Here is a 16,519-nt window from a genome sequence, read left to right on the forward strand (position 1 = left end):
GTCTGTATGTGTGTGTTTGTGTGTGTGTGTGTGTGTGTGTGTGGTGTGTGTGTGTGTACACGATATCTCATCTCCCAATTAACGGAATGACTTGAAAATTGGAACTTAAGGTCCTTTCACTATAAGGATCCGACACGAACAATTTCGATCAAATGCAATTCAAGATGGCGGCTAAAATGGCGAAAATGTTGTAAAAAACAGGGTTTTTCGTGATTTTCTCGGAAACGGCTCCAACGATTTTGATCAAATTCATACCTAGAATAGTCATCGATAAGCTCTATCAACTGCTACAAGTCCCATATCTGTAAAAATTTCAAGAGCTCCGCCCCATCAATGCAAAGTTCGATTTTAGATTCCCAATTATCAGGCTTCAGATACAATTTGAACAAAAAAAATCAAGTGGAGTAGATTAAGCATGAAAATCTCTACAATTAATGTTCAGTAACATTTTCACCTTAAATTGAAAATAAGCTTTAAATTTGAGAAAATGTGATTATTCAATTGCAAATTATTGTTGATTCTATTAAATCATTCACTATGAAGAGATAGCAGACCTCGTGTGTCTCCAGCGTTATTACCCTGTCACCAGCTGGCTCAAACTTTGAATAGTAGACTTGAGATGCGCGGGAACACTAGCGTCAGGTGATCAATTTTCATAACGGCAAGGAAAGTTGTGTGATTGCGCCACACCAGATTTTTATTCTTCAATAAAAAGTTATCATTATATTCTTATCATCAACTGATATATTCTTTAATTGACCGAGCGAAGTGAGGTCTAAGTTTCAAGTCGACAGGTTTGGAATTTCTCTTAATGTTCAAATGTTTATATGTTGCGCATTTACGGCGAAACGCGGTAATAGATTTTCATGAAATCTGACAGGTATGTTCCTTTTTTAATTGCGCGTCGACGTATATACAAGGTTTTTTGGAAATTTTGCATTTCAAGGATAATATAAAAGGAAAAAGGAGCCTCCTTCATACGCCAATATTAGAGTAAAAATCAGACTATAGAATTATTCATCATAAATCAGCTGACAAGTGATTACACAGATGTGTGGAGAAGCCAGTCTATTGCTGTAATTCCATAAGGTCTATAGTTTCCATCAGGTACTTGTGGATGAGAATACTGCGTGAGGTCTACTGTTCACAGAACTACTAGTTATTGAATAGAATGATAAGTCAATGATGAAAATATAATAACTTTTTATTTCATAAGTGTTCTCAACACATGAAAGTATGAAAGACGGTGAAGGCGGAATTGATGAAAAATATACTGACCGACACAAAAAACATTGGTGCTATCCAGCCTGAAACCATCATTACATGAGCACATGAAACTTCCAAATGTATTGGTGCAATGTCCATTCTGGCACATGCTGTCATGCTCCTCGCATTCGTTTATGTCTCCCTCCACTAGCTGAAAATATAAACGTCATCAAAAACATTCAATAATACAGACATTATTACCAGAATCAGTTATGAATGAAATAGAACCTTAGAAAAGGTTCAGCAAGATGATTTATAATGTGCACGACCCTCCTCACACATAGACCCATCTCTAAGGTAATATTCTATACTTATAAAATTATTGTATGAATTACAATATGTTTATAACACATTATAATGTGTTTGTAACATATTGATTTTTTTAGAATTAGGCCCGCCGCAAAGTAGACCCACGCTAATCCACGAAAAGCAAACCATGCCGTGGGATGTTTTGTAAACCATTGCTAGGCTTCTCCAGACATCTGTGAAATGATAATAATACGTGCAATGAATAATCCACTTGTCAGCTTATGACATGATTAATTATGAATAATTCTATAGCAATGGTTTACAAAACATCCCACGGCGTGGGTTGCTTTTCGTGGATTAGCGTGGGTCTACTTTGCGGCGGGCCTTATTATAGTATAGATAAGTTATTCAACTTGTTGCTAACCTTATAAAGTGACAGAACTCAAATTTTGTTTAGGAACCTTCCGCAACTTGATGCCAACCTGACAAAATTGGACTGGTTATCAATTTAGTTGCCAAATTTTAACCCTCGATTTCGAAGAGGTAATCTCTCTGGATTATAGTTCTATATTAACATATGGTATTTATTCATGTCCCATGAATGAAATTTGAACATTAAAGCTGCGTTTACACCAAAGTTATGTACAAAATTGAACATTACTTATCATATACATGATGAACATATGTGTTTGTCAAGTTCCGTTCAATCCAACAAAGATTACAATCTACAAAGATTAAGTTATTAACATTTTGTAAATATTATTGTTAAAGTTATTAACTTTTAATGACACTCTATTTTTCTAATGTGAATGTGAACGTTATATTGGGCCAATTTATTCACATTTGGTTTTTATCATAACATGGGTTAGCAAATCCTACAAGTGGGATTTTACTACAAATCATTTGTCTCGTTTATCAGGCAAAAGTGGAATTTTTGTTAAAGTTATTAACATTTTGTTAAAGTTATTAACATTTTGTTAATGTAGATATCCCATGGTATAGGCCGTTTATGTCGCAACTTTTACTGTCATTTCAAGCCAATAGTTCATGTAATTCTTTCCCGTGAAGCTGTGTGACGCTGGTAGTTTCTCAAATTGTGCCGTTCATACACTCTCACCCCAACAAAACAGTAAAAATCGACAATAATCAACAGTAATCGGCTTGAGATAACAGTAAAAGTTGTGACATAAAAGCCCTATACGGTACCATAGGATATCTACTTACGCTATTGTTTCTCTATGGCTTAACTATGAAAAATCTAGAAGGAAAATTGAAATTTGGGCTTCGAGGTGCACGAGATTGATATTTTCAGAATCTATGTGCGAAATTTGGAGATCTAAATCATTCCCGTTTTCCGGTATGCAATCTACAAGTTGACATGTTTTGATGCGAACAAACGAATAAACACAACCCTACTCTCTCTTATTATCATAAATATTATGCCTACTCGTATTTATTATGTGCCAAGCTCCATGGATTTGTAGGTCCACTATCTACTATTCTTGTGCCGTATTTTATATGTTTTTTTGTGAAATAAAAACATATACTATAAAGATTTTGTTGTCTAGTGTGAACTTGTTTTGGATGGAGTTACTGACGGTGACGGTGTTGGGTTTGTAGCCGGGGCCGCTGGGGCAGAGGGTGCGGTACTGGTCGGAGTGTGGGGGTGGACAGGCCTCGCAGTAGCTGCCCCACGCTTTGCCGACGCTGCAGCAGCAGGCCGACTTGGACATCGGACTTCCCGTCTCCATCGAGCATCGGCTCCGGCCTTCGATCTGCTCCACGCTCAGGTAGCACTGCGACTCGCGTTTGTCTGCAAACATCACAAACATACAGAGTGTTTCAGAAGTAATGTCCAACATTCTAGGGTATTATTTCTGGATGATAGGAGACTACAAATGTCGTATTTGAAGTGCCCTAAACTTAGTGATGTGCTTATAGCTGCCATTTTTTTTCACTTAAGAATTTTATCTCAAGAACGAAATGTTGAATTGATCTGAAATTTGGCATGGATATTTATGCTATAGAAACTCAACTTTAAAAATAAAATGAAAAATGTTCTATCATTCTTGTATCCAAAATGGCTGCTGATTGAAGTTTTATTTTTTAAGGGAATGAGTGGTTGTAGCTCTAATATTTTGAATGTAAACACCCATTGTGTGATACATCATTTTAAAGGCCTTGAAACAAGAAAGATGCCATAAATATAAATGTTCTATGATACTTTTATCCAAAATGGCGGCTGATTGAACTTTATCGATCATTTCTTTAAAAACTAAAACTTCAATCAGCCGTCATTTTGGATACAAGTATCATAGAAAATTTTTGACCGAGCGAAGTGAGGTCTAAGATTCAAGTCGACGGTTTGGCATTTCTCTTTATGTTTATATGTTTATATGTTGCGCATTTACAGCGAAACTCAGCAATAGATTTTAACAAACATTTTGTTAATAACTTCAGTGTAAACGCAGCTTAACTATGAAAAATCTAGAAGGAAAATTGAAATTTGGGCTTCGAGGTGCACGTGATTGATATTTTCAGAATCTATGTGCGAAATTTGGAGATCTAAATCATTCCCGTTTTCCGGTATGCAACCCACAAGTTAACATGTTTTGATGCGAACAAACGAATAAACACAACCCTACTCTCTCTTATTATCATAAATATTATGCCTACTCATATTTATTATGTGCCAAGCTCCATGGATTTGTGGGTCCACTATCTACTATTGTTGTGCCGTATTTTATTTGTTTTTCTGTGAAATAAAAACATATACTATAAAGATTTTGTTGTCTAGTGTGAACTTGTTTTGGATGGAGTTACTGACGGTGACGGTGTTGGGTTTGTAGCCGGGGCCGCTGGGGCAGAGGGTGCGGTACTGGTCGGAGTGTGGGGGTGGACAGGCCTCGCAGTAGCTGCCCCACGCTTTGCCGACGCTGCAGCAGCAAGCCGACTTGGACATTGGACTACCCGTCTCCATCGAGCATCGGCTCCGGCCTTCGATCTGCTCCACGCTCAGGTAACACTGCGACTCGCGTTTGTCTGCAAACATCACAAACATACAGAGTGTTTCAGAAGTAATGTCCAACATTTTAGGGTATTGTTTCTGGATGATAGGAGACTACAAATGTCATATTTGAAGTGCCCTAAACTCAGCGATTGTCCTTATAGCTGCCATTTTTTTTCACTTAAGAATTTTATCTCAAGAACGAAATGTTGAATTGATCTGAAATTTGGCATGGATATTTATGCTATAGAAACTCAACTTTAAAAAATAAAATGAAAAATGTTCTATGCTAATTTCTAAAATGGCGGCCATTTAAAATTGTTAATGGCAAATTTCACGAAAATCGTTCACTTTACAAAAAATTTACAAGAGACAAAAAAGTTGGCAAATTTTACCTTATTTATTAAAATTGATCAAAGAATAAAAGATAAATTAATTAATTTCGTACTGCTTACATGACCATGAACAAACAAGATCATCTGAAAAACATTGTAAAATCAGTTGGATGGCCATATGGAGCCATACAGAGTTCCAAAGCTTCATCTCTCTCTCACTCTCTCTCTCTCTCTCTCTATATATATATATATATATATATATATATAAGCGAAATGGCACTCACTGACTGACTGACTGACTGAATCACTCACTCGCAGAACTAAAAATCTACCGGACCGGACCAAAACGTTCAAATTTGGAAGGTATGTTCAGTTGGCCCTTTAGAGGCGCACTAAGAAATCTTTTGGCGATATTTCAACTCTAAGGGTGGTTTTCAAGTGTTTAAAGTTCGTCTTTTAGCATGTATATTCTTCTTATTCCAATATCTTGAAATTAAAATTGAAATGTCCATACCATATGTTGATATAAAACTATAATCTAGTGAGAGTACCTCTTCGAAACAGTTAGTTGTTCTGGTAACTAAATTAAAAATTTTGTCAGGTTGGCATTAAGTTGAGTTGACTTTGTTAGGTTGGCACCAAGTTGAAGATTGAAATGCATTTATCCAGGACCTCCTAAATACCAATTTATCCAGTACCTCCTCAATTCCTATTTAGGAGGTACTGATTTATCGCGGAAAAATTGATTGGGTACTGCTACTTCAATCAGAGCTATTCCTGGGAATATTATATTACTAGCCGTCAGGCTCGCTTCGCTCGCCATATCCGTTTAGCCAGACGTTTAGTCTGGAACCCCGACTGGATCGTCCTAACATATGATAAAAATATGACATACAGTAACATTTCAAATTTGGTAGGTGTGTTCAGTTGGCCCTTTAGAAGCGCAATAAAAACGGTTTTGGAAAAATTTCCAAATATACGCCCAAAATCTGCGTTTTTTAGCGTTTTCTCAGCTTTATCGAGAACAAATAAACAGAAAATGTTCAAATTTACTACAGAAGCTCAGCTGGGATGCAATAATGTTGTGTTAGAAGGAATTTGAAATAACGCCAAAGATACGCCCAAAATCTGCGTTTTCCAGCGTTTTTTTTGCGATTTCTCAGCTTTATCAATAACAAATGAACAGAAAATGTTCAAATTTACTACAGAAGCTCAGCTGGGTGCAATAATGTTGTGTTGGAAGGAATTATTTGAAATAACGCCAAAGATACGCCCAAAATTAGCGTTTTCTCAGCTTTTCTGCGTTTCCTCACCTTTTTCAATAATTGATGGAAATATATTTAAAAAAATTCAGTACACAGGTTTAGCTGAGGTGGAAGAATTTTGTTCGCCAAAGATACGCCGATATAGTAACAGGTGTTTTTCGAGATCAAATTGACATAATTACGTTCAAATTCGGTACAGAGGTTTCGCTGAGGTCTACATGCAGGCGAGCGAAGCGAGCCCGCTGATCTCATTTTTGGACAATCCAGTCGGGGGTCCAGAATTCGGTACAGAGGTTCCGCTGAGGTCTACATGCAGGCGAGCGAAGCGAGCCCGCTGATCTCATTTTTGGACGATCCAGTCGGGGGTCCAGGGGGCCCCTGGCTAGACGGATATGGCGAGCGAAGCGAGCCTGACGGCTAGTCTTAAATACAATTGGAATTAAAAATTTAATTTCTAAATGGTGAAAAGTGGTCAAGCATGCAGTACGTAAAGAATTAATTTCTCTGTTATTCTCCGATCAATCTTAATAAATAAGGTATCCTTGAAGTCTTGATAAAATTTACTAACTTTTTTGTCTCTTGTAAATTTTCTGTAAAGTGAACGGTTTTCGTGAAATTTGCCATCAAAAATTTTAAGTTTTTAATGTGATGATAAATAAGAAAGAAAAAATGACGTGATTCATGGATTGCCTACTGGACTGTTACCAGTGCAACTATGAAACTGAGACAGCAGCTAGAAAAATATAAAATAGGAATTGTGGCCCTTCAAGAAATAAGATGGAAAGGGGAAGGAATTATAGACCTAGGAGATCACACTATTTTCTACAGTGGACATGACCAGAACACATTTGGAACACTTTTTGTGTAGTTGAGAAGTTGATATTGTGGTGATTGACCGAGCGAAGTGAGGTCTAAGATTCAAGTCGACGGTTTGGCATTTCTCTTAATGTTAAAATGTTAAAATGTTAAAATGTTAAAATGTTAAAATGTTGAAATGTTGAAATGTTAAAATGTTAAAATGTTAAAATGTTAAAATGTTAAAATGTTAAAATGTTAAAATGTTAAAATGTTAAAATGTTAAAATGTTGAAATGTTAAAATGTTAAAATGTTTAAATGTTTAAATGTTGCGCACTCACGGCGAAACGATTTCGATTTACGATTTTCATGAAATTTGACAAGTATGTTCCTTTTTTTATTGCGCGTCGACTTATATAAAAGGTTTTTGGAAATTTTGCATTCAAGGATAATATAAAAGGAGAAAGGAGCCTCCTTCATACGCCAATATTAGAGTAAAAATCAGACTATAGAATAGATTATTCATCATAAATCAGCTGACAAGTGATTACAGAGATGTGTGGAGAAGCCAGTCTATTGCTGTATTTCCATAAGGTCTATAGTTTCAATCAGGTACTTGTGGATGAGAATACTGCGTGAGGTCTACTGGTTCACAGAACTACTAGTTATTCATATTGAATAAAAATACTAAGAAATTGTCAAAAACCAAAGATTTATTGATACTTAGAAAAACCGGTTTCAGTTGTTACACCCTTGTCAATCTCTGATAAATGAAACTCTATTATTTTATCAGAGATTGGTGTAACAACCGAAACCGGTTTTTCTAAGAATCAATAAATCTGTAGTTTTTGACAATTTCTTATTATTTTTATTTAACATTTGGAACAGGATTTTTTGTACATAAAAACTACAAAGACAGAATTATCGGGTTTAAAGCAATAGATGATAGAATTTGCACAATGACAGATTATTCAATATCAGTATGTCAATTAAAATTTACGATTCATTTCAGCTTTCTTTTTACAGTCGTCTTTGCATTTTCTCTTCCCTATTTCTTCCCTATCCTAGCTATTTTCTTCTATCTGTTGTTCCAATAAGAAATTCAATAGAGTTGGTTGATTTTTCAATAATTTCCCTTCTACAAAGTGCGTCAGAGAAACTTACTTATTTGAAAAAATTCCCGTACGTTAAATTGGTCGTGTAGAGGGGCAGGAGGGGGCGCATCTGGAGGGGGAAGTTCTCAAATTTATCCTCCCTCAAGTAAATAGCCATCATGCTCCGGTCTAGAGAGCAGCGGGCCTTCGCAGTTGAGAGCTTCTTTTCTAATGGTCGAACACTTGTTGCTATACAACGTGCCTTCCACGCTCGATTTGAAATTACTCATCACAGACACGTTCCTGGCAGTGTGAAAGCTAACTCTTTTCGGGAGTGTGGAAGTGTCGCTAAACCCAGAAATGGACTTAAACGAACCATCAGAACTCCAAAAAATATCGAAAAAGTGAGACAGTCAGTTGTGCGTTCTCCCCGGCATTCGGCTCGCAATTGCTATGACAATTTCTGACTCCACTGTTCGATGAATTTCGCATGAAGACTTTCAAATTTATCCCTATAAATTGGCTGTTGTTCAAGAATTGACTGAAGGCGATTTTGTTGTCCGTCAAAATGCATGTGATATTTGATTGACAACCTGCCTGAAGACGCGGTCATTTGACAAGGCTCATTTTCACATGTGTTTCCTCAATGCGACTCTTTTATGGGGTTATTTGAAATCCCTGGTTTATGTCGATCGACCACGGACCATAGCACACCTCAAGAACAACTTTCGCGACGCCGTTGCCAACATACTGATTGATATACTGCAACGAAATTTCAAAAATCGACTTTATCAGTGTATACGCAATGGGGGTCGCCATTGGTCTGATGTAATTTTCAAGACTGCATGGAAAAAAATTGAGATATTGTTTTCTCATATAAAAATATATTGAAAAAATATCTGAAGTACTTTTGTTTTTATTGACCTTTCAAATAAGTAGGCTAAGTTTCTCTGACGCACCTTGTACAATGTAAATTTGGATAGATAAGTTGCAAAAAACGTTTCCTCTTCCATAACAAAAAACTCAATATTTTTTCTTCAATTAATTATGTCTTTCAATATTTAATACTGTATTATTATCAATTTAGTATTGTATCAAAATTTAGTTAATTGATAATTTATAAGTTCTCATTCACTGTTAAGTATAAAATCATTCTCGCGCACAGGCTTTCATGCTCATGTGTATCTTATACATTCATTACAATATGTGATTGTATTGAAACTTAGACCAGATATAGAATAGACACGGCCCATACTGAAAGTCGATGATGCCAACATCACTACTGCCATATCGCCCCATCGTGACGTCAGCATCGGATAGAAAACTTTTCTGTAGTTTGCTTACATTGTAGTTTGTTTTGTATATATAATATTGAAAGGTTATATCAAAATTACTTTAATTCAAATCATCTTATTATAATTGAAAAAAAAATCTATTTTTCTATTATTTTCAAGAGAATTTGAAATAGAATACCCACCGAGCAGCTTTATTTCTGTTGTTTTGAAGTTCAGATTGGTGTATCACAGCTTTTTTAATTAGCCGCCATTTCAGATTTGTATGAACATAAAAATCTGATTCCAAAGCAAAGTTTTTAATCAAAATACGAAAAAAGATATTTCATTGATGAATTTAATTGATATTACATGAAATTGATTATCTTATCAAGGAAATGGAGACTAATATTAGATCAAATTTAATGGGATGAATATTGAGTAACAGCTGTGTACACTCAGTGGCGAAATGGAGTCAATTTAAGAGACTCTGCAACGTTTTCCTCCTATCTTTCTTCACTGCCATTATAACGTGAAATGCCCCAGTATGACGTCATACATGTTAGCTTCAGAGGTTTGACTTCCGTATCTGGTCTATTCTGTATCTGGTCAACACTACTTGTTGATAATGTACATATGTATGATCGTAAATTGAAACGCATAAAGTTTGATTAGATAAAATTTTGATTTCATGAATGAATGAGCTTACCAATACAAGCATTGCCAGCGGGGACAAGTTGGTAGTTGGGAGGGCATTCACAGATGAACTTTCCTTGAGTGTTGATACATTTACCATAGAGACAGGCCTGTGGGCTCTCACACTCGTTTATATCGGTACAATTTCCTACAAAACATAAATTCACACTGAATCACTCAAGATTTATACACTCAACAAATCAAACAACATAACTTATCTAAAAAATATTTTTTTCTCATTACAAATAAAAATAAATATTTTTAGAATGGTTATACCATCATCAGGCCCATATCACATTAGAACACCAATGGGAAATCAAGTATCCGAGCTAGTAGCGGGGCATTACTTTTTATTGCGTTCATTACACTAGACAGGCCAGATTGGACACCATGTTGTTGCTGGTGTCCCACTCGATCGCTAACCCGGCCACCGCTGGTGGACACCACTAGTGTCCCAGCCTTCATATGTTTTATAATTAAAGAAAAGAACTTTTGTCCCTGATAAACCTTCCTATCCCAAAAAAGACGCGTTGTTTCACACAGTATTCTATTTGTATTTTATACACACGGGCAGCCAAGTTATGCTGTTAATCATGGGCAGAAATTCAATGAAACTTTCAGTTTGATACTGGTATAGTGTTTTGCCACAGCGACGTGGTAGAAAATTTATACATTCGATAGAAAATATGTAATATACTAGTAGTTCTGTGAACAGTAGACCTCGCGCTCTGTAAGTTACATGTTGTTTTCTCGAAAATAAATAAATAATTTATCAATTTAAAATGTCTAAAAAAATCCTAAATGAACATAGAGCTTTCTGTCCTATCGTACCATCACGTGTCGTCCCGGAATCTGAGTGTGAGCGCTGTTATCAGGTCTGGCTGTCGTCGATACGTGAAACCTATCAACCCATCAGAGAACATTCTGTGTTTTCATGACGGCGAAAAATCGGTGTGTTGAAATTAACAAAATAAACTACCATAATGCTGATTTCCTACAAACTCCATCTCTCAATTTTCATTATTTTAGAAATCATTTTTTTTCAATAATATTTGTTGCAATTTTAATCATCAGATTCAAAAAGAAAAATGTAAAAAAAGGTTTTCTATCAACAACTCCAAACTTGGCCTCAGCTTTTGGAAAGATACATTTTCAAGAATGTTCGATGTTTTTGAACGGGTAGTATTATATATATATATATGTATTAGTTCACTATGTATATAATATATAATATAGTTCACTAGACAGCTGATTTATGATGAATAATATCATAGCCACCTCTAATACAAGGCCCCGGCCTACGATATTGCAACGTCGCAACGTTGGCCTAGAATCTAATACCTGATTGGTGAAAAAGATCAGCTGGTATATTTTTGAAATCTTTTTCTTCAATCATGTATTAGATTCTAGGCCTACACTGCGACGTTGCAATATCGTAGGCCGGGGCCTTGTATTAGAGGTGGCTATGATAATATTCTATAGTATGATTTTTACGGTAATATTGGCGTAGGAGACTCCTTTTCCTTTCGTATTATCCTTTAAATGCAAAATTTTTAAAATCCTTATGTATACGTCGACGCGAAATTCGGAAAGGAACATACCTGTCAAATTTCATAAAAATCTATTACTGCGTTTCGCTGTAAATGCGAAACATAAACATTTAAACATATGAACATAAAGAGAAATGCAAAACAGTCGACTTGAATCTTAGACCTCACTTCGCTCGGTCAATCATCTAACAGAAAAGAGCACTTGAACAGGTAAGATGATGGAATAATGAAAATAATTTTTTACATAGTTATGAAGACAGAAGAGAGCAATTAATGAGAAGGGGAAAGAGATTTATTAGGTGACATTGTATGGTTTCTATATTTTCTAATAAGCATTAAAAACAGAATACAATTACATAACGTTCGTTTGGACAATTTACAAAGAATATTTCTATTTTGGATGAAGAAGAATTTTGTATTCTGGATGTTTCTTGTTTTCTATTGCATTGATTGTAAATAAAAAATAATGAATTGATGAGTCAAAAATGAAGTGTCATTAATTTACCTCCAGAATTGTCCAGTTGATATCCCTCGTTGCATTCGCATCGGAACATTCCAAACACATTCTCACAGCGTCCAAATACACATAGGTTGTTGAACATCTGACATTCATTTATATCTGGAAAAGATTTGCATAAATATTAAAAATACTAAACATCATATTATACAGGGTTTTTACGAGCTCCCTACCAATACCCTAGGACATTGTTCCTGGGTGAGAAACATATCTGAATATCATATTTAAATTATCATGAAGTCTTCAGTTACTCACACAGCGGTCATTTTGCTTTTTTCACCTATTAATTTTTTATAAATAATGGTTGAACATAAGGAATCGTACAATCATTTATAACAACTAGACAAAGCTACAAAAATTATGATAATTTTTCAAATTCATAAAACAAAATGGCTGGCATTTAAAATGTTGTTTCTCAAATAATTCATAAACGGTTGGTTTTACAAAAAAATTACAAGAATAACTTTTTTTAGTAAATTTAATTACCTATCGATTGGAACCAGATTTTCAAGATTGGACCAATATTGACTGAGATATGGCAGCTTTAGTGATAGGACACCTCTGGGGGCTAGTTGCAACAATGCAACAGTCTCCGGCTGCTTTGCATGTCATTTGTAAGTTATTTTAGATTATTTCAAACAATGATTGATGTTACATAACCCTCTTGGTCTTGGCATAAGTTCACTAAAGCTGTCATATCTCAGTTAATATTGGTCCAATCTTAAAAAATCAGGTACCAATCGATACGCTGGGTAATTAAATTTACTAAAAAAGTTATTCTTGTAAATTTTTAGTAAAATCAACATTTTCTGAGTTATTTGAGAAACAACATTTTAAATGGCCGCCATTTTGTTTTATGAATTTGAAAAATTTTCAAAATTTTTTGTAGCTTTGTCTAGTTGTTATTAATGATTGTGCAAAGAATCAATTTAACCATTATTTAGAAAAAAAAATAATAAGTGAAAAATTAAAATGGCCGCTGTGTGAGTAACTGAAGACTTCCAGACAATTTAAATATGATATTTAGATATGTTTTTTACCCAGGAACAATGCCCTAGAGTTTTGGTAGGGAGTTCGTAAACACTCTGTATGTGAGGAATTGTATGTTGGATATCACCAGTAGGCCTATAAAATACTATCACTAAAAACAATGAATGAGATTTCTTCCCTCTGACCTGTAACCATTCTCATGACACACATTACAGTCAAATCAAATCAATTTTATTTCACAAAAAAAACATAATATAATACGGTTTTCAATGATAGAACAGAGTTTGAACAATTCAAGTGACTAAAATATTATAATGTTGTGTTATACATCATGAAAATGAAATGTATAAGACAAATTGAGGTGGCATGATCATAACTTATTCACTTGCAACTTTTAACGTTAAATTTTCCTTTAATATCGAGGATGAAAAGTGATATTTAAAAACAAAATAAATATTTATGAATTGTGATGTTTATTTTGCAAAATTCAGTGGCAGTCAATGGAATCAATGTAAGTATTGTTAAGTGACTACTGACTACCCGGTCATCTTACTGTAATATGGTGAATATTGAGAGGTTTAAATTGTAGTTTTTTGTGCCTTTCTTTCAGGTTGTTGAAGTGATCAAAATTGAACTAAATTTTTCCAATATGAACTCTAGTGAACCTTGTTTTTCACATTTAAAGAATGTATTCATGCACAAAGTAAGCACCTAAATTTTGTGTTGCCATAAAAGATTTGCTAACTTGCTTCTTATCCATTCAAAATATTGCAGTCTTCTAGCATTTCCATAGTACTGGCTCGGATTTCGTAATGAAATTAATGCAAACTTATTTAGAAATGTATTTGAACCGTGCGACCCCACGACGTTTCAACCAGAAATTAGGCCGGGCTCTCCACGTGTTTTCTTGAAAATTGGAAAATTTGAGTGTAAGAGCGGTAGTTCTAATCGAGTCGTCACCGCGAGAAGATGTAGTCATAGAACTTGTCTCGGCCTCTAAACTAGGCTTCGGCCTATTTAGAAGGAAAATATTATTATTTTTATTTTGTATAATTTGAAAGCATGTAGTTTGAAAAATAGTACCATAGTTAAAATGTAAACGTGAGTGATTGTGAGTGCCAATTTATTTGTTAAATTTTCGATTGCATGGTGCCAAAATTATTTTATTAAGCTCAAATAGATTGACCGAGGCCCTAAATTTATTGTAGAGTGAGTTAGCAAATTCTTGTCTAAATATCAAATTCTTATCTGAATATTCATAATCATTGAATTGTTTGAATGCAACTAATAAATTAATGTCAGTAGCATTTATACAAAATCTTTTATTTTACGTTCCTGGCTCGTGATAAGTTACTTAGTTGCTAAAACAGGTGTTGTTAATAGTGAAGATCTTGGAATTTGCATGAACGAATCCATCCAAAGCTCCCAACCGTGGATTCAAATAATTTAAACAGTTGAGTGGAGATTTTTAAAGCAATTATCATATTTTTTTTACTCGTTACAAAGTGGGGTTTCTATCATAAAGTCCCCTGGCCTCCAACCGTTACAAATGATGTATGTAAGGCATGTGTGGGGTAATATTATAGATACCTCCATCCAATACAATGGTGTCAGGTTTAGGGTAGTGTTAGTAATATCACCACACATTACATTACAATTCGGTAACGTTTTCTGGCCCCCTATATTACCAGATTTGTTCGCCTGAGTTTTTTTGTGAACCTATCTCGAACAATAACTGTTGTTCGATTAAAACAGAGAAATGTGGATGTGATCCACAATATTTTCTCTTGGAACTCTATATCGAAATCATGTATCACATGACCACATGATATGAATTTAGATTCATATGAGGAACAAAGATGTTGAAGCGACAGAGTAATTTTTCATGACAAATAGGATCCCTACTGTAAAATTACTCTTGTTGAAGGAATATTTCGCTGTTTTCATGATTTTCACCAACTCCGAAAAATTAAATGTTGCGTGTTTCAAAGATTACAATACAACAGTTCCGATCAGCGGCAATAATGACTACACCTGCTCTTTATATTTACTACTTATCTATCTTTGCCTTTGAATACGAGACAAATTGGACTACAGGGTCAAATATCCATAATCATAACACAAGATTCAGATCTGCATTGCTAATTGAACCACACAGAACGACCTTTTACAAATCTAGCTCACAGCATATGGGTAAGAAAATATTTAATTCGTTTCCGAACCACGTGAAAGAGGTTCAAACACTGACAATTATTAGGACAAGACTGGAAAGCTGGTTGATAGCCCAGTGTCACTATAGTTGGCAATCCCTGATAAACTGATGGAGAAAAAATATATTAAGACTCTTACGTGTTACTTTCGAGTATAATGTTCATGTTTCCAGATTTTATTGATGACTGTTTCTATATAGGATTGGGCTGTAACTGCCATTTTTACTATTTAAATGTTATTTTTATATTTATATTTTCACTATTTTAAGAATTTATCAAGTTCAACTTTGTATATGAATGTTATAATTTTTATGTTTTTAATGTACATAACTATTGTCAATGTCTACTGTTGTTTAGCCTGCGGCAAATCATAAATGAATTGAAATTTTATTTTTTATTTGAATATTTATTCATATACAAATACAATTAAGGTAAAAACAACAGGCATTCGCCCAAAACTGTTCTAAACCTTAATTTGGAATACACAGTCTAAAGGTTATGTAAATGATAACTTAATTCACACACTATTTTAAGTCCATAAAAATGTATCTACTACAATTTTGAATTTATCAGTTTAATTAATTTCAAAATAAAAATCCAAACAAGAATCTTCCTTCACAATCACTAAGAGATATTAAAAATTTTACTTAAATCCACAAAATTATACTCATGTTAAAATTAAAAATTGAACAGCTCTTGAGTGAGTTCTCCAACCCAGGGGGTCACTAGCATATATTCTATCAATATTGTAAAAAGTAATTCAGCTTATTAGAATAACTAGCAGGTAACCCGTGCTTCGCAAGGGTCTATTTAAAAACAACAAACTGAAAACTAGACGTAATTAAATCTAGAAGAATTGAAAATAGGCCTATAAAAATACTCGGTTAATTGAGAATTTATATGCAACATTTCAAGTAATATTGTATAAAGTAATCCAGCTTATTAGAATAATTATTAGTGTAATTAAGTGAGACTGTGGTGTACTACTGACCAACACACGAGGTCTCGCTGTGGTCGTCGGGGTGCATGAATCCCATTTCGCACTCACAGCGGAACGAGCCCGCGTAGTTGAGGCAGTGTCCGTTCTCGCACAAGCCTCCGTCCTCCAAGCACTCGTCAACATCCTGGCACGAGTAGCCATCGCCCTTAAAGCCACCGTCACACACGCACTGCAAACACACAATAATTTTTATTCACTCCCAACTGTTACACCAATTAATGATGAGCAAATTAAAAAAAAAACACTGCAAACAAACAAGAATAATTATTCATT

The 16,519-nt window shown here is 34.7% G+C and overlaps 1 protein-coding gene across 1 annotated transcript in view; it reads right to left on the reverse strand.

Moving 5' to 3' along the window:
- The window catches only part of LOC111058703 (fibrillin-2), a 341,293-nt gene that overhangs the window by 144,304 nt on the left and 180,470 nt on the right, over positions 1–16,519 (reverse strand). Inside the window, 5 exon segments of the mRNA XM_039435620.1 lie at positions 1,279–1,413; positions 4,339–4,557; positions 9,993–10,127; positions 12,035–12,148; positions 16,238–16,415. Of these exon segments, the coding sequence (XP_039291554.1) occupies positions 1,279–1,413; positions 4,339–4,557; positions 9,993–10,127; positions 12,035–12,148; positions 16,238–16,415 (781 nt within the window).

This window comes from Nilaparvata lugens, chromosome 9 (genome assembly GCF_014356525.2).
Source record: "Nilaparvata lugens isolate BPH chromosome 9, ASM1435652v1, whole genome shotgun sequence".
In the NCBI taxonomy this organism is placed as follows: Eukaryota; Metazoa; Arthropoda; class Insecta; order Hemiptera; family Delphacidae; genus Nilaparvata; species Nilaparvata lugens.